This window comes from Equus asinus, chromosome 5 (genome assembly GCF_041296235.1).
Source record: "Equus asinus isolate D_3611 breed Donkey chromosome 5, EquAss-T2T_v2, whole genome shotgun sequence".
NCBI classification, from domain to species: domain Eukaryota; kingdom Metazoa; phylum Chordata; class Mammalia; order Perissodactyla; family Equidae; genus Equus; species Equus asinus.
The window spans coordinates 48306989-48326293 of record NC_091794.1 but is presented as its reverse complement, the minus strand read 5'-3'; the positions used below and the strand labels follow the sequence as shown (position 1 = coordinate 48326293).

The 19305-nt window shown below is 39.9% G+C and overlaps 1 protein-coding gene across 6 annotated transcripts in view; it reads right to left on the bottom strand.

Annotated features, from left to right (window-relative positions):
* PLD1 (phospholipase D1) overlaps window positions 1-19305 on the bottom strand; it is a 201646-nt gene that overhangs the window by 37078 nt on the left and 145263 nt on the right. For all 6 annotated transcript variants that reach the window (XM_014866815.3, XM_070509440.1, XM_070509441.1 and 3 more), the window contains 2 exons: window positions 13910-14020; window positions 11166-11254 (listed from right to left, as the gene is read on the bottom strand). In XM_014866815.3, the coding sequence (XP_014722301.2) occupies window positions 11166-11254; window positions 13910-14020 (200 nt within the window). The remainder of the gene's footprint in view (window positions 1-11165; window positions 11255-13909; window positions 14021-19305) is intronic.

The window sequence follows — 19305 nt, the reverse complement described above, 5'->3', positions numbered from 1 at the left end:
CTAGGATATATTAACTATGTACTGGGGCTTTGGGGAGGAAAAAGAAATTGATACCATCTGGCCTCAACTGCCTTTCCAGAATCACCTTCAGTATGATCCTCCCAGACCCCTACTCCAGTGACAGGCGACCACTGCCCTTTGCTCAGATGTGCACCCCCTCTCCTGTGGCAGGTTGGCTCATCAGCCCTCTGTGCCTAGAATGCTCATCTCCACCTTGCAGAATCCCACTTCTTCCAGGGCAGTAAATGGCTCCTTCCCTGGTCAAGCCATCCTGGATTTTCCAGTCAAAATTGGTGTACTCCTCCCTCTCACTCCCACGGCACATGGCAGGTATGTCTATTCAGCACTGTTTTTGCTTTACACAATAGTTACATACTCGTCTGCTGCCTGGGCTACGTGATAAGCTCTTTTGAAACACAGGATGTATGTCCACGTATCTTTCTATTTTTGCCGGTGCCCAACAGAGGACCCTGGCACACAGTACACACTGATACTATTTGCTTTGAGAGGATGGGGTCAGGTTGGAAGAATGTTTCTGGGAAGCCTCTGGTAGACATAAGGTTAAGCAGCACAGGACTTTTTTCTTCAAATTAAAATACGTTTTATCTGAATTGTTTTTATTGTGGTAAAATATACCTATATAACATAAAATTCGCCATTTTAGCCATTTTTAGGTGTACCATTCAGTGGTATTAATTACATTCACATGTTGTGCAACCATCATGATATCTATTTCCCAAACTTCTTCATCACTCCAAACAGAAACTGTGATAATTAAGCAATAGCTCCCCCATTTCCCCTCCCTATAACTCCTGATAACCTCTAATCTACTTTCTGTCTCTATGAATTTGCCTCTTCTAGATACCTCATCTACATGGGATCATACAATATTTGTCCTCATGTGTCAGACTTATTTCACTTAGCATAATGTCTTCAACTTTATTCCATGGTGTAGCATGTGTCAGAATTTCCTTCACGCTAATGGCTGAATAACATTCCATTGTATGTACAGACCACATTTTGCTTATCGAGTCATCTGTCAATAGGGACTTGGGTTGTTTCCACCTTTTGGCTATTGTGAATAACACTGCTGTAAATATCAGCATATAGTATCTGTCTGAGTCCCTGTTTTCAGTTCTTTTGGGTGTACACCCAGGAGTGGCATTGCTGGCATATAGTTATTCTATGTTTAGTTTTTTTGAGCAACCACGAAATAAATCACATAGTCTAGTGGGTTATATATACTCATGATACAAAATATTCTCTTTCTCTCCTTTGTCTTCAGACCTTGTTTCCCCTCCCTGATGGCAATTCCTGTTATCTTCCATGTTCTTTTAGAAATGAATTAATCTATGAATTTATAAGCATATATACATACTCTCCCCTTCTAACAAATGTTAGAATACTATAGACACTTTTCTGAACGTTATTTTTATCATTTACCAGTGTATCCCGGAAATCTTTTGATATCTGCACATAGAGAGTTGCCCATTTTTCAACAACAGCAATATAGTACTCCATCCTACATCCGCACTATAATAATTAAACCAGTTCTCCATTTTGGTGGGCATTTAAATTGTTTCTAGTTTTTAGCTATTTCAAAACAACTATTTCCTATGCATGCTGACCCACATAAGTCATTTTTCAGATTTTTGGAAAAATCATAGAGGTGGTATTGCTGGTATTGTTTGTGGTTCTGTTTGTAAAAGATGGTTCTCTTTTATCCTTGTATTTTATAACAGCAAAAATGACTTCGAAATAGAGACCTCATGTGTAGGATGTTAAGAAATGTCCTATAAAAATCTTACATCTTTAGATAAAATGTTCTTGCAAATCTAGTTTGTAGGAATCAGAATGTCCACATTTTCTTGTCCTTGGGACTCTCTTAGCTCCATATCAAGGCCTTGGCTTTCGTATAAGGCTGCAGTTCCTGAATGTCCTGAATGATGAAATTTTTGAAGGGTGTTCCGCAAATTAGCAGGTACCACTTAGATTTTCACTGCTGTAGAAAAAAGGGCTCTAGAATTTCGAGCCACAAAATTGTCACTAAGTTGAAGCCAATGAAGAGAAAATTCTTTGTGATAGTTATGTCTGATCTCCATCCTTGATCTCATCCCCAGAAGACAATAGTTCTCAGCGGCTGAGGATCCTCGTCTTTTCTGAAACACTGCATCCTCCTAACGTGGGGGTGGGGCAAATTATAGCAATCAGCTTAGGGCAGGAACCCGACCCCCTAATGTGTAAAATTATTTATGATCTTAAAAGCAAGATATAAACTAGTGGGCACCAAGCCATCATGCAGGCAATCGCTTCATCCACTTTAGTTCAGAACAATTTTATAAAATTGCATTCTCAGACTTTTTGTTAAAATAAGTTTTTGTTTCAAAACTCACTAACTCTTACAGCAGTGCTATGTGTGATAGCTAAAAATGGGACATAAATGTCCCATAATAGGGGGATGGTTAACTAAATTATGCTATAGCCACTCAATGGATATAACTTTTTTTGCAGCCATGAAAAATGCCCACCATGATGACTTACAGGCAAAATACTTCCGTGTTAAAATGGCCCTGATGCAAAGTTACAATCACAAGACAATTACAAATGTGGCAGGCTGATACTATGAAATATTAAATAATTTTTCCCCTTAAATGTGTTAACTCTCCCCACTCTGTAACTGGAGATATGAAGCAGGCATTGCTCTCCGCGGGGCACTCTCACCAAGGAACTAGGAGACAAAGATGTCAACTTTTTAGATTTAGGGGAACCAGATAGAGATCCTTTGAGCTGAGGCAGGAGTATAAAGAAATAAGAGTGAGACTCAGTACAGGGACCCTGTCCTTTACCCTGAAGCTGAATTCCAGGGAGAACATGGCAGACCCTGTCCCCTTTTAAACATGAGGATATGGAGCTATGAGGATCTGAGCCTTGCTTCCAGGGGAACCCCAGAGAAGCGCTAAGTGTAGTCTACCAGCCCACGTGATATGGCAGTGATAGAGAAGTGGCAGAAGGGCAGGGCTGAAAGGAGAAGGCTGAGGCCCCCAAGTTGCAGTAAGCAGATGCCAGAACAGACCCGAGATAGGTCAATACTGAGAGCTGGTGGCCTCTTCCCATAGGTCCAGGACCCCTTAGCAGCTATACAAAGGACGGCGTTGTGTCAGGGAGAGGTGAAGCCAGGTAGCACCCTGACTGAGTCCAGAGCAGAAATAAAGAGAGATCACTGGATTTGGCCACATATATCAGGAAGTGACTAAATTAAATTTCCTTCTATTGTGTGGAAATGGGACTTGAGATAAATCAGGTGAGTTATACAAAAAGGAAATAAGCTACAATTCAATAGAAAAGTAAGTATGCATCTTAATATGGACAAAAAGGAAATAGGAAAATAAAAAGTGAGCTATTTAGGGTGGTGAGAGCGTAGGATCTTTAAAATTAGTATTTTTCATTTCTGTAATTGCTGTAATGCTGCCTGTACCTTTAAATCAGAGGACTAATGCACCCTGTAAATGGGTCGTAGCAGTGGCTTCCTGCTACTTTTCCCTCTTCGTTCTTCTCTCCCCCCAAATCTGTGCTTCCCCCACCCCCACCCCCTTGGTCCCTCCTCGGCACGGAGAGCAGTCAGAGAGCTCAGAGTGGGGTCTCAGGATCTGTAAGAAGGCCCCAAAGGAGCTCATCGTGCTTCTTCAGTTCTTCAGACGAGACATTTTACTTTTTGAGAATTTGAGATTTGTAGATATATTTCATTGCCGTAAACTTCAAGAGCTGGTATAAATCCTTTCATTGCAGCAGCAAATGCTGCCAGAAGTAAGAAGAATTGTGGTTGGGGTGCGGTGTTTTTGTGGAGAGAACTTTATACGATAGTGGTATCAGTTATGTGAGAGCTGGATCTGTAGCTTCTCAGCGGTTTGGCACATAACCCATTTCATTTTGGGTTTGGCAAATCTTAAAATGCCATAGACCATTCTGGTCTTCAGTGGTCTCACCTGTAAATGGGGCAGTCGGCTAAAATCATTACTAGTCCACTAGAAATGCTGGCCCTACTAGCAATGACTTTGCATATTATGTGTGTGACTTTATAGATTATGACATATTATACATTGCGCACACACATGTAATTTCTCTCGTCGCTGATCTTTTGAAAATGGCAAGCTTTTAAATGTAAGACTGTTCAGGGTTAGCCGAGCATGTTTGACTTAGACTTCACTCCAGACTTGATAACCTTTGGGAGGCATGTCCCTCAGTGGCCCCCAAATAAGATTCTACAAAACCTTTTATTAAACTGGTCCCACTACAACCCAGCTGTTTTCATTCTCATTTTTTTTTAGAGCCGTCTCCCTTCCTTCCTCTTTCTGCCAGGGCACGTGCTCAGGCTCAACGTGATTTGATTGCTGGCCTCTGCCCTGTGCTAACCTTTACATCTATCTGCTGAGATGACCGTTTATATCATTCTGGGCATCAAATGAAAGCAATTAAATGATCTAAATCAGAAGTTCTCCTGCCGTGATGTGCTGTCATTTGCTGCCCCAGTGTAACCTCTTCTCCAGGAACCTCATAGAGCTTGGACGTTATCTCACACGAGAAAAATGTGAAACCCGCAACTGGCATACTTAATTTAAATGGTTTTTATTCAACTGCAGTTTAAATTTCTTTAAGATGGTGCTTCTGAAACATACTCAACATGTCCTCTCAGCTTGGGATACAAATTATAGGATATGGTAATTATAGGATGTGGATTTTTCTTTAAGCCTAAGAAATTTCCATCTTTCAAGCAATTACTTTAAGAAATAAAATGTTCATGTGGCTTTTTTTATTTTAAAATAAAGTATCCCTTGTAGATTTCTGGGAGGCTTAACTAGAACATTTCTACTTCCCCTGAAATGAGGGAAGCTTTGTAGCTGAGTGGTGAACCCAGGCTGAGGGCCTAAAGACACGGTCTGAGTCTCAGCTCCACTCGTCCACAGTCTGTGACTCAGGCAAGTTACCTAAGCTCATGTGGCCTCAGCTGCCTCATCTGAGGAATAGGAATAATTACGCATCTGCTTCCTAAGGTTGACACGAGAATTGAGCGAAGTAACGCAGATAAAGCGCCTTGGATGTGGAAAAACTCAAAAACTATTCGGTAACATTATTATTCAATTAACAACCAGTGATTTAAATGAGAAAGTGTGCGCACCTTCAAAGCATAATGAAGTAAATAATGCCTGAAATTAAAATAAAACGGAGCGTAACTGAACTCATGTTATGCTTCAGAATACCTTTTATTTGATATTTTGGGGAAGGGTGTTATCCCATCAATAACGGGAAATCCAAAGATTGCTTCCCAGGAGGAGGAGACAGCTATAAATTTCTGGCAGGACACCTCTAGACGGTGTTTTAGTAGCGTGCCTCTACTTGTCACACGGTGAACAAGTGCCAGCGGTAGGAAGCCAAAGTAAGTTTTTTTAATCCAGCAGTAGCCATCTAATAACTTAAAATAAGGCATGTTAAATATCTCTTTAATTAAAACATTTTTGTTTTTTCTAATTTAGTGTTTTAATTAAAACATTTTGTTTAAAATTTAATGTTTCTGTTTCTAACATAAATATTAATTAATTCTGAAACAGTGCTTCTTTATCCTCCCTCAGTTTACAATGAGCTAGCATATTTCCAGATGATGGATTTCCTGGGAATAACATAATAATTTCTTACATAAACTGGTACTTTATTTTTTTTTCAAATTGCTTTCACATCCATTCATATGAGCTAGGTAGGGCAGGTATTATTTTGTTGGTGAAAAAACAGAGTGTCAGAAAGGCAAACTGATATACAGTTGTCCCTTGGTATCCGTGGGGGATTGCTTACTGATACCCCGTGAGGACCAAAATCCATGGATACTCAAATCCCTTAGCTGGCCCTCCGTAACCCCGTGTTCCGTGTTGTGCAACCCACAGTTGGCTGAATCCACAGATACGGAACCCATGGATTCAGAGAGCCAACCGTAGTCAAAAGGCCATGGACCTCTAGATAACAGAGTTGGAAAGAATCCAGGTTGCCAGACACCTGGTCCCCAACTAATTTTAGATTCCCCAGAGGAGTGTTCCCCATAGCACCCACTTACGGGCGAACCGCACGCACCATCTGGAACCGCTCTACTGTTACAGGGAGAACGAAGAGTTTGAGAAATTTTCAAAATTGTGTATTTTTCAGTGTAGTTTAATAGTGTGTTTTTCAATACAGTTTAATATTAAAATACAGAGGCATTAAATTAACTGCCTATTTTTATTGTATGTGTCAACTTTGTGGTGATTAACAGTGCAAAATGCACTCTCTCACTTCTTGACTTTTTACCAAGGCAGAAAAATTACGCACGTCAAGTTTCCATAAACAAAAATGGTTTCATCCTCAGAAAACATTCATTCATTAAAAACACAGTGTTTTTAAATGTTTTCTACCTGGGTCACTTGTTTCTATTCTGTCTTTTGGCTTATTCAAACATAGTATAAACCAGTTGATTTTGAACTGTGGATTATGATTTCTTCTCCCTGATCTATAGTCAGATTTGAGTTGTCAAAACAGGCTTCAAGTGGGTTGGGAGCTGGTCTCAACTCCAAGACAGGTGTACTTATTAGAGCAGACCTTCTGTTTGTGTAGAGATTTCCAGTTCAGCACGAGATGAACAATATTCTGAGGCTCTAGGTCATGGATCAGAGCAAGGAGGTGATGCAAAAACCTGTTTCTGGGAAGAATTATGGCTATTGAGAGGGAACCAGGAGGAAGTGAGGGGAGCAGAGAACTCGCTTCAGCAAAGTGGTGTGGGGCTGAATTCCAGCAATGGCAGAAAAGGAAGGGCTCAGCCCAGTGGAGGGAGTTGGTAATTTAAAGACTGCCATCTCTGCAGGGTGGGAGGGACCTGGAAGACAGCCTGTGCTCCTTGGTCAGGCCTGGCTGAATGCTGGCTGTCTTTTCCCTCCATCTGCTTTGTGCTACGTTCTATTCTTTTTCCAACAGCCGGAATTATACTTGTTGCTAGGCACGTGACTTTGATAGGGAAGTTCCGAATCTCAGAAGAGTGGAGAGCAGAGAAGTCAATGAAGGAGGAGACTGGGGTAAGCTTGGCCATGACACATCATGGCTTTCTGTGAAAAGTAGAGCCCCACTACAGGCAGCCTGCACGTTGAGCTTTTTAATTCTGCCTTTACCTTTCCTAAGAATACAAGCTAAGAGGACAAGAAATTACTAAGTGAAAATATATTTCACAGTTGCAGTTAACACAGGAGATGAACAATAATGTGGAGATACAGAGGAGGGGAAAAATGTAAAATATGTTTCCAGGATACGTGTGTATATCTACTAAAAGTCTGAAGGCGTGATATACATACTACTTTGAAACATGACTGTCAAAGAAAGTGAGACTATTCAGAGATCACAGCTAAATGGCACACAGTTAATTTGAAATTTGATGGACTCACTTTCCATTTTCTGCAAAGTAAGCTTGAAATAGCATCTTTAATGTGCTCTGTGAACTTCCAAGCGTGAGATGCAATCTACAACAGATGCGATCTTACCACACTCTCCTACCATGGATCCCTTTTCCCCTTAGGAGCAGCTCATAGGATCACTGGGAAATGTTCAATCAGAAAATATCTTAAAGCCCTAAAACGCTATGATTTTAGAATAAGTCCAAATTTTTAAGGACAAATTAATATACTAAAGAAAAATATTCTTTCAGGCTCCCAAACACTTAAAACCAAATCTTACGGTTACCTAATAACCCTCTATTATAGGCAACTAATAACTGGGATGAGCAAAGTTGAGATCAAAGGTATACGAGCTACTCTCCTTCTTAGCTGATCACAGCTCCAAAATTCATGATTCACTGCTCAGCCCAATGAGCTCATTTGTCAACTTAATGTATTTCCGCAACTTATTTCAATTTCATGAAAAAATTATTTTTCTCTTTTGTCAAAAGTGCTTTATAGACAAAGTGGACTCTCTTGCATCAATGAAACGCAAGAGTTGACAGAAAGATAATCCAATGTTGTAAATCAGACATAAATTGGTGCATAGAATTGGGAGAGTGGCAAGGATGCAAGAAATCTCCGTGTGAAGATGTATGTTTAACTGTAAAAAGACTGTTTGTAAGTCATCTCAGAAACAGATCCTATGGTGACTTTATTAAAAAAGAGCATATAAGAAAGCAAAGGATAAAAGCCACCTGTAAAAGCACAGAGCATCATTAATATTTATGGTCATATACACTCTTCTAGGTGAGTACTAAGGACACTCGGCTATGCTCTGGAGTTACCCGTGGAACATTATAAAATACAGGTGCCAGGGCCCCACTCCAGGAAATTTGATCCAGTAAGCCTGGACTTGAGTCCAGCTCTCTGTATATCTGTAAAGGTCCAGTGGTGATTTTGATGTGAGTAAAGGGTGAGATCCAGTGTACATCCTGCAGGATGTGGTGGGTGCTGTGGTGTGCTACCCAGATGCCCTCACTGCTGGACCAAGATAGCCATTCCCTCAGCTGCTGAGAGTGTGGGCCACTGAGTACTCACTCACAGCGAAGTCCTTCTCCAGGAATTGCCCTCTGAATCACCCTCTATAGGCCAAAGGGACCTGCCTCACCCAAGGTCATGCCCATTCCCTGGAGGCAGCCTGCATCCAATGACCAGTCAAGGGGAGGAGGGAAAAACAAAGGCCGATCCTGCTTGTCTCGATGTGGGGCAAATCCTGAAGGGGTCTTTAATCCTAACCGTCAATGAATCAGTTACATAGTGGGAGGCATTGTGCCAGAGGTCCAAAGACTTGGGCTCAAACCTGTTTTTGCCTATTGCTCTTAGTGGCCTAGGCAAGTCACATGACCTCTTGAATGTCGGTTCTTAACTCTAAAAATGGGGACAGCAACAACAACAACAAAATTATATGATCTACTTTCAAGAGTAGTTGTGAAGATTCAGTAAGAGTCTATAAACTGTGAAACATAAAACGCTGGTAGTTACTGCATAAAATGTTCTTACATCTAAAAATCCCCACATATTATGTGAAAAACAGATATCAAAGTACCACATAACTCTGGAAATCAAAAGTGTTTTGTTTCTTACATTTTATGTTTGGATTAAGTCTAAAGCATTTTGTTTCTGGCAGGGAAAGATTCACCCTGAGCTAACATCTGTTGCCAATCTTCGTCTTCTTTTTCCTCCCCAAAACCCCAGTGCATGGTTGTATATCCTAATTGTGAGTCATTCTAGTTCTTCTACGTGAGCTGCCACCACAGCATGGCAACTGACAGACACGTGGTGTGGTTCCATGCCTGGGAAGCAAAACCGGGCTGCCAAAGTGGTGGGTGCTGAACTTTAACCACTAGGCCATCAGGGCTGGCTCCAAAAAGTGTTTTAATCCCCAAATGTGTATATACTTAACATTCTCCACTGTTTTTGTTCAATGAATTGAAACAATAAAATGTAATGGTTTTGTTTGTTTGTTTCTTTTGCTGCTCTTACACAGAAATAAAATTAGTCATAAAAAGAAATAGTCCCAGGTGCCAAGACAATTCAGTGGGGAAAGAACAGTTTTCAACAATTGGTTTTGGAACAACTACACATCCACACGCCAAAAAATGAAATTGGACTTCTACATATAAATGAAATTAGACACCATATACAAAACAACAAAATGAATCAAAGGCCTAAGACCTAAAACTACAAAATTCTTAGAAGAAAACAGGGCAAATCTTCATGATCTTAGATTAGGCAGTGATTTCGTGGTTATGACACCAAGGTACAAGCAATAAAAGAAAAAGCAGATAAATTGGGCTTCATCAAAATTAAAAACTTTCATGTTTCAAAGGACAACATCTTTCAAGAAAGTAAAAAAGAAAATACACTGAATGGAAGAAAGTATTTGCAAATCATAAATCTGATATGAGACTTGTATCTAGAATATATAAAGAACTCTTACAATTCAACAATAAAAAGACAACCTAATTGAAAAATGGGCAAGAGATTTAAACAGACATTCCACAAAGGTAATACTTGATTGGCCAATAAACAAGCAAAAATATACTCAACGTCATTGGTCATTAGGGAAATTCAAATCAAAAGCACAATGAGATACCATTTCACATCAACTAGGATGGCTATAATAAGAAAGAGAGGTAATAATAAGAATTGGTGATAATATAACGAAATTGGAGCTCTTATACCCCATGGGAATGTAAAATGGTATAGCTGATTTTGAAAACATCCTGGCAGCTCCTCAAAATGTTAAACATAGAGTCACCATGTGATCCAGCAACCCCATCCCCAGAGTAATGAAAACATGTTTGCATAAAGACTAGTACAGAATGTTCATAGCACCATTATTCATAGTGGCCAAAAAGTGGAAACAATTCAAATATCTTCCAACTGATGAATGGATAAATAAGATGTGGAATATCCAGATAATGGAATATTACCTGACAATAAAAATAAATGAAATTCTGATACCTTCTATAACTTAGATGAACTTTGAAAACATTAAGCTAAGTGAAAGAAGTCAGTCACAAAAGAACACATACTGCGTGATTCCATTTATAAAGAAATGCCCAGACTAGGCAAATCTACAGAAAAACCAAGTAGATTAGTGGTCGCCAGGGGCTACAAGCAGGGTAAATGGGTAGTGACTGCTAACAGGTCTGGGGTTTCTTTCTGGGGAGATGAAATGTTCTAAAATTGATTAGGTGATAGTTGTACAACTCTGTGAATATCCTAAAAATCAGTGAATTGTACAGTTTCATGGGTGGATTGTATGGGATGTGAACTCTATCTTAATAAAAGTGCTATTAAAGAAATAATCCCATGAGCTGGAGACACAAGACAGAGGGTAACAAGAATTTAAATATAACCCATGGAAAAATATTATGACTATTTTGCTTTATTTCTAAGTGAACACAGCTCACTGTCTGCGATTAAATAAATCAAATCACAAATCTAGTGCGTGGGAAAGAGACTGGCCAGGAAAAAATGACTGTGCCTGGAAGAATTCCCTCAAAAATGGACTCAAAAATTCTCAGCAACTGACTCAGACTTCAGGAATCAATAACCTGTTGCTTGCTGAACCAAATTCATGCCTGCTAGGAAAAGAGCATTTTCAAAATGGGCTTTCAAAAGCAGTAAGGACACCTCCCCAAATGCCGAAAACATTACCTGTGAGCTTTCAGTATCCTCTGGGCGATGGCGTCGCCTATCTTGTTGAACACGACCTTGTCATCAGCACAGCTTATGAAAAACTGGTTCTATGAGAAATAAACAGGACAATCATGTATGTCTTGCTTATCTTACCAGTATGTATATAAGGAAAATGTGGTATATAACAAAACTTCATTGATATTTTAAAAAAACGTTTCACCTAGCAGACGTTCTGATTACTGAAATGGCTTAGGAAACCGATGACACTGAGAAGAGAAGCAGCCGCCCCTCACTCTCATGCGTTTCTAGTAATATCATGGATAACAGCTTAGTCGAGTGGAAGCCTTAACTATTGTGTCATCATGCAAATTCCTTGTAGGTTACATTCTTAGAACGGTAGAAATGTTCCAAATTTAATCAACAGAGAAATTAGGTTTTTTTCAAGTTCACATGTTGTGTAAATGCTTATGATTAAACATTCTATATTGGCAAACACCCTATCTCATACAAGTTTACTTTTGTAACAGGGTAGATGGCAGAATCCTGGTCTAATTTTCTCCACCCTTCGTCCCTTATTTCCTATTACTGGCTTTTGCCTTATCTCCAATTGTTTGGGTCTCTTATTATTCCTGAATGTCTATTTTAAGGAGCTTCAAATCTCTTTTGTAAGCATGGTGTATGTATATAAATAAACCAATAAAATGGAAAAAGAAATATTTTTATTTCTTTTTTTCTTTAAGTACTTCTGCTATTCTACTTATCTCCAAAACATTCTTCAAAACTCTTACTAAAAAACAGGGTACAACATTATTATCATAATGGTATAAAAGATTTAGTCGCTGCATAAAGGGATGTTAAATATTAGGAGCAAATATTATGACAATTGCATGTCCTATTTATACAAATTGTTATAATACATCTTTAATTTATAAGTATAATCATCACAAAGTAAGCTTTGCTAATCATCTTAAGGTAAAGAGACATATAGGCAATGACTCAAAATGTGGCTGCCATCCCTTTGCAACATTATCACTACTATATTCATTTTTACACGTAAGTGCATAAATCTGTAAACCGCCTCCTGAAGACAAACTTACAGAATGACATCGTGCAGAAACTCATTTGAGAATGTGTTTCCCCTGAGGGCATCAATCAAAATCTCAGCGGCAACCAAAGCAAGCTGTTTTTCTGAATTCATATTATGGAGAAGCCTAGTATTCCTCAGCAGCCATAAACACTCCCTGGCCACATGTCATGACCTTTATGCCTCCTTTTTTGGAGAGAGCAGGGTGAACACTGACCACTGACCTCCGCTAGAGGTGTGTCAACGAGGTTTGTGTTCATAGCTATGTGCATCAACATGGCATTACTGACCTCATTTAGCACTGTGGTAGCATTAATAAGAAAAACTGACTTAATGCTAGTAAAAAGAGATAAAGCAAAAAGATCCTGGGTAATGGATGAGCCAGCTGTTAACATCTTACATTATTCTGGTATAATTGTTGAAATTAATAATATTAGTTGTATTAGTATTACTAAGCTCTAGACTTTATTCGGAGTTCACTACTTTTTCCACTAATGTCCTTTTTCTGGTGCAGGGTCTCATCCAGGATACTACATTGTATTTAGCCCATTAATATATATATATTTTTTAGGATTTTATTTTTCCTTTTTCTCTCCAAAGCCCCCCGGTACGCAGTTGTATATTTTTCGTTGTGGGTCCTTCTAGTTGTGGCATGTGGGATGCTGCCTCAGCATGGCCTGATGAGCAGTGCCATGTCCGCACCCAGGATCCGAACCAGCAAAACCCTGGGCTGCCGAAGTGGAGCGTGTGAACTTAACCACTCGGCTATGGGGCCGGCCCCCAGCCCGCTAATATTTTTAATCAGCTTCTCTTTCTCCAGGTTTGTGAAATAAATAAAGCTCCAATTCTTTACTGTCTGCCTTTCATGAATGGTCACTGCATGGAAGAGCAGACGGCCAGGACTCAAGGGAAAGGAAAATAGGGCTACGATGTCCCTCCATACATTTTTAAAAATTTAAGGGGAAAGAAAAGACTAAAATAAGGAAGGGAGAAGTGCTCTAATTTGTTTTTCAATTATCATGACTTTTTGTTTTTTCAGGATTTTCAAAGTGCCCTGAGCTAGCTTGATATCTACCTTATAGCACAATTAAGCTTCCCAAACTAAACCCAGTATCCCCAGATTTTCTCCCATCCTCTGAACACAAACTCTGGGATCTGAAAAAGCTTTATAATGAACAGTGTTCACACAGGATTGAAGAAGGTGGTCCCTGTCCTCAATATTCTCCCATCTTCCTTATCCACGTTCTTTTCCTTGCACGCTCCGTACTCCAATATCCCAAACCAGTGGCATCCAGTGGTCTCCATTTTAGCAGCTTACCCCTGTGTGTTCTCTCCTGAAGCAGCACATGCCTTTCACTTAACAACCTCCAAATAAAGCCAAATCAAAACTTACTCATCCATGCTGGGGTATTTCTGGCTAATAATATTGCAGTGAGTTGATACATTTTAATAACAAGGATTTCGGGGACTCCTATTAGAGTCCTGGTTAATGAAAATGCAAAGCGAATGGTATACTGGGGAGGTCAAAATTCAGGTGACCTGAGGTCTCTTCACATCTCAACATACACTAATCTATCCAGCAGGTCCTGAGTTTGGGGACCCTCCAGATGAGGGGAGACTCTGGATGTTCTTTATGGGAAGGCAGGTTGTCACACTAATTTACATGAGCAGGACTTACTTCTATATAGATGTAGTGCTTGCTGTTCTCTATCACATGGACGTAAGCGGTATGGATGGACTCTTCATGGTACTTGATGCCAGCAGACCAATCAGCAGCAGAGCGGAGCAACTACAAGGAAGCAGCCAGAAATGAACAAACAATGAAGTCGATCCTTTTTCTTCTGAACAACTGAATGAGTACAGTGGTTTGGGGGTCATGTGTGGACCAAGGGAGAGTAGGTGGGTGGGGAACTGGTCCTTGGGCGTAATCCATAAGGAAGCAGTCCAGTTAGAAATCAAGTTCTGAATAGACCTTCTTCCACCCAGGATTATTTTCATGCAAAACTGGAAACCACAAGGTGTGGTTTATACTTGTGTATTCCAGAAGTACCTCTTCTGGTGGCTATGAGTGGGGTGACAATTTGTATTCTTTTTCCATGATGGTTCTATAAGTACACCAGAAAGCCTGTTGTTCTGATGTATGTATTAATGGTTCCACTTCTACTCTCAAAAGTGTCCTGGTTTGAACCATATGATATGGTCACCCTAGCTCTGACTTGATAATGTGATTATTACTTTTCCCGAAACAATAGACTCATTTAGATATATATAATCTTGATTCTGCCTTTAATTAGCTGTCTGATCCTTGGCATATCTCTTCAACTCTCAACTTTCTCACTCATGCTGGCTCCCTCTATGCACACACCCCCCTGCTCCCGCCTGGATTATGGTAAGAGTTTCCAACTCAGACACTCGAGTATATGGTAAATACACTGACACAGAGTGGGACTGCCTGGGTTCAAGGCTTAGCTCAGACACTTAGTGGCTGTGATCTTGGTCAAGTTTCTTAACCTCTTTGTGTCTCAGATTTCTGTTCTAGAAAATTGAGTATCTACTTTACAGTCTGTAGAGAAGATTCAATGAATTACTCTGAAGTGTGCAGAAGGAGGCCTATTCCCTAGTAAGTGGGATATAAGTGTTTGCTATTATTAATGGGAACATTAGAGGATACATTCGAGCTGTGGCAGATCATGTCAGAGATGCTGCAGAGCAGCCTGTGGCTGTGCACGGGAGGTTGGCCTAGATGACACAGAAACCTTTTTCAACACTAAGAAACCACTGGTTGTCATTTTTTTCAGCATTCTAACTAGTCCTGCAGTACAATGTTGGGTATATAGTAGGTAATCAATAAATACTTATTAATTGATTTTCCTTAAGCAATAGCATTACTATAAAAAACAGATTTGCTATTCCTAATTTGAAATCAATATTGAAACTGTCCCTTAAGAGGTCAACTGAAATTGAAAATAAAAGAATGGCCCCAAATTATTAGGAATATATAAAGTGATCCAATATGTAATCAGTTTTATATCTGTTATATATAAAAGGGCTGGTAAAATTCCTGCTCTAATCAATGACTTTAAAAATTGCATCTATTAGGCTAACGAAACTCAAACTTAGTACTTACTAAAATCATCGACTGTGCCATCCACAAAATGCTATTTCTTTATTCAGTATGAGGTATTTATTACAAAATAGCTTTGAAAGCCTTTATTTAATTTTATCAGATGAGTATGTGCAATGAAATTGGAAAATTTAATTGTGACCAGGAATAGTCAAATATATCAAAAGAAAACTCATAAGAAAAATTTAAATAAATATGATCCACATTCGGAAAATATCTTGATGTCACATCATCTTCAAAGAACTGCATTATCGCTCATCACTAGAAACACAAAGGTCGCACAAATAGAAGTTTCAGTTCTTAGTCCACTCAAACGCATGTTGAATTTTTTTTCCTGAGGGGCATAGCCCTGAAAAAGCAGGCTACCTTGAGAAGATTCTGATGGCATACATACTGATCTAATTCTATATAACTCTGGGAACAACGCATAAAATTGCAGAGTATATTGGAAAGATAACTCTGAAGATCTGTTTTATAGTAAATTATAGCACTTACTAGATCTTTCACCTTGAGTAAGTCATTTTAATATCATGAGGCTCGGTTCCCTCCATGGTACAATCGAGATCTCTCTCTCTCTCTCACATACATACACACACAAACACAGCTGCTGTGAAGAAAAAAATGGCATAACATCACAAACAGCTATGGTATGTGGCATGTAGTAGATATTCAATATATGGAATGTCTACCACCTTTGTAAAAAGTGATAGGCAGGGCAGGCCCAGTGGTGCAGTGGTTAAGTTTGTGCACTCTGCTTCAGCAGCCTGGGGTTCACTGGTTTGGATCCCCGGTGCGGACCTATGCACCGCTTATCAAGCCATGCTGTGGCAGTGTCCCACATATAAAACAGAGGAAGATGGGCACAGATGTTAGCTCAGGGCCAATCTTCCTCAAGAAAAAGAGGAGGATTGGCAGTGGATGTTAGCTCAGGGCTAATCTTCTCAAAAAAATAAATAAAAAGTGATGGGCAAAGTTTATGTACCACCTTTGGTGGTAACTTAGTCTTCCCCTCAAATCCAGAAACCTTATACTTTCTTTCCCTTCTCACGCTCAAAATTTGCTCTGCTTCAAAGATTTAACAAACTTGTTCACATAAGATATAAATTAGGAGTGAAAATAGTTTTCAAGTCTAATTGATTTGAAGTGGCTTCCTGGACACCTACATTAAATTCTTGGAACTAGAGGATTCTTGGAACTAAACACACTGGGAAGAAGTCTACGGTTGATGGCCAATGGCTGCCACGAAGGGAAAGCAAGAAGGTCACATGTTTGCTATCTTTCCTGTGAAGGATAATGCTAAATGTTTCCCTTTCTAGAGGTATTTAAATGTTTAAAATAAGTATATTTGTAAGCCAAAAGAAGAGAATTTTATTACCAACCTGAGGGGGAGCATAAGCAAAGTGGAGGGAGCCCCTCTGATGCCTATAAACCCACGGCATGTGGGAGGTTGCCCACCTCCTGAGGGGGCCTCAGCATTATCTATCCCATCTTCTGAGGCCAAATCTATATCATTTCTCACAATGAAAACATTTAATTTTAAAAAGTCAACATTTTTGGTTAAACTTGAAGATATCTTTCAAGCAATAGAGAAAAAATCACTTGAGATTATTATTCATTTACTATTATTCTAATTAGTTAAAATCTGTCTATCACCACAAGATAAACTGAAAATACGAATTTCCCTTTTGCCCTGCTTCGACCCCTGAACCACCAAACCCTGAGGTACGTACAAATCAAGTCAACTGCTTTAAATATTTGATGGTCTAGAAAGTTTACAAACAGCCACATAAGTCAAACACATTTTGATTGACTTCCTTTTGTTTTAAACTTAAGGTTTACTCTCTCTTTTTTCTTAACTGGCCTGATCAATTTGTCTTGCATTTCTCTTCTAAACCAGTGTAACGGAGACAAGCCCAGACTCCTCCTTACACACACAGAAACCTGGTTTATCTTACTGCCCCAAGTATACTGAGAATCAAATCTAACCCACACTTTTCAAACCACAAGTTTGAATACACAATTTTAAAGTATGTTGTAAAGGGCATATTTCTGATTTCATGTTTTAGCCTCAAAATTGTAACTAGAACCAGTCATTTTCCTCTGTACTGTGTCCTATTTTTTAACCTTAAAATACAGCTTTCTCTTTATCCACAAGCCCTAACCCCGTTACATACAGTGGGCCCTCCCAGGGCATCTCCCCCATTTCAGCAGCTCTGTCACCCCCTCCTCCTCTGCCACACGCATTGCTCAGTGCTCAGAAAACTGTGCCTTTTGTCATTTCAACACGTGTTGGTTGACTTGACTCAAAAATTCCACCCTAGAGTTAGGATGAGACCACAGTGGAGTCCTGGGGACATCAGCAACACTCATCTGATAACTGGCGACATCGAATCCAGCTTTCTCTGCAGATGGGTGTGAGGCTCTATACACCGAATTCACCAAAAAGTTATCAAGCACAGCTGTGTCCCATGCACTTTGCCTTTCACTGGGGATAAAAAGAAAAATAAAAAACAGTCCCTGTGCTCCTAGAGCCTGAGACCCTAGTGAGAGAGACAGACGTGTAGATACCTAATTTATAACTCACTAAGGTGCATGCGGAATCAGGGTTCTTCCTGTTCAGTTGAGCGCTGTGGCTGGCGCAAGCCAGATTTTCACCAGTAGCTATTTCGTCCATTTACCAAACGCATAACGAGCAACTGCTTTATGCCAGGCATTTTGTTAGGCTGGAAGAACACAGAGACAACTAGAGCAAGGGCCTCATCTTCAGAAGCCCGGGGTCTTTTTTTTAGATGTCTTCATCACATGGCCCAAGCAGCACATTAATGTATGAAAGCACATGTTCTAATAGTAGGCATGGATTATGAATGTGAAAGGAATAAATTTAGTATACCTTGCAGATCCTGCCCAAAGATGCAACAGCATCCAAATAAGACACAGCAGGGCACTTTGTTAAGATCACGGGCTCTGCTGTCAGTCTGGGTACCAGGCCTAGCTCTGATCTTCACTGCTGTGTGACTCAGGCATGTTATGTAACCTTTCTGTGCCTCAATATCTTCATCTGTAAATGGAGATGATAATAACATCTACTTCACAGCATTGCTGTATCAAATGACTTAATTTATATAAAGCGCTTAGAACAATGCCCGGCCTGAAATAAGTGCTCAAGAAGTGGTAGCAATTGTTATTAGTATCATATTATGCATGTACAAGGTTTTCCATTACTGAAAGGCTCTCCAGTGGAGCAGGGAAGATGCCAATGCCAAAAGTGTAATTAAAGCCATATCCACGGGTATTTTTTCCTTTTCCAATCCTGAAGTATATCTGAAATGGGCTGTTAAATTTTGCACTGGTTTGAATATTGGCTTTTTACAAAAGGATTGAGAGTTCTGGATTCCAGTTTGGTTTTCTCAGCATCTTCTATAACCTTAAACTCTTTAGTCAACCTTCACTGGCCTCAATTTCCTCAAAAGGGAGACAAAACAGCTGACTTCTCCATGAGACCCTAAAAGCACTGGACACAAAGGCGTATCTACCTCTTTCAGGGTCCCTGACCAGTCTCTGCTTCTTCCCACTAGAGAGGCAGAGACGCCGGGAGACCCCAGCTGGCCTCCAGTCAGGTGGAGCTGGCCTCACGGTGGGCGATATTCTAGGCTCCACGTGCAGGTAGAGCCCATGCTTGCTTGCTCTGTTTCAGCCCCTTGAATGGGAAATTTGCAAAAGGAACTGAAAACCTACTCTCAAACAAAAGTTATTTCTTTGTGACAAATTGATTTCAAATAAATAAATTAATTAAGCATTATGACTGGTTACAAGCATAGGATCACAGCATAATCCTGGTTTGGGCTGCCAGGCCCTCCTCACTAGGTCAAGGTCTCAGCCCAGTAGCCATGACCTCTTGATCTTGACTGGCTTCTGTCTCTGCTCCGCATGTGTGCTACAGGACCCTTCTC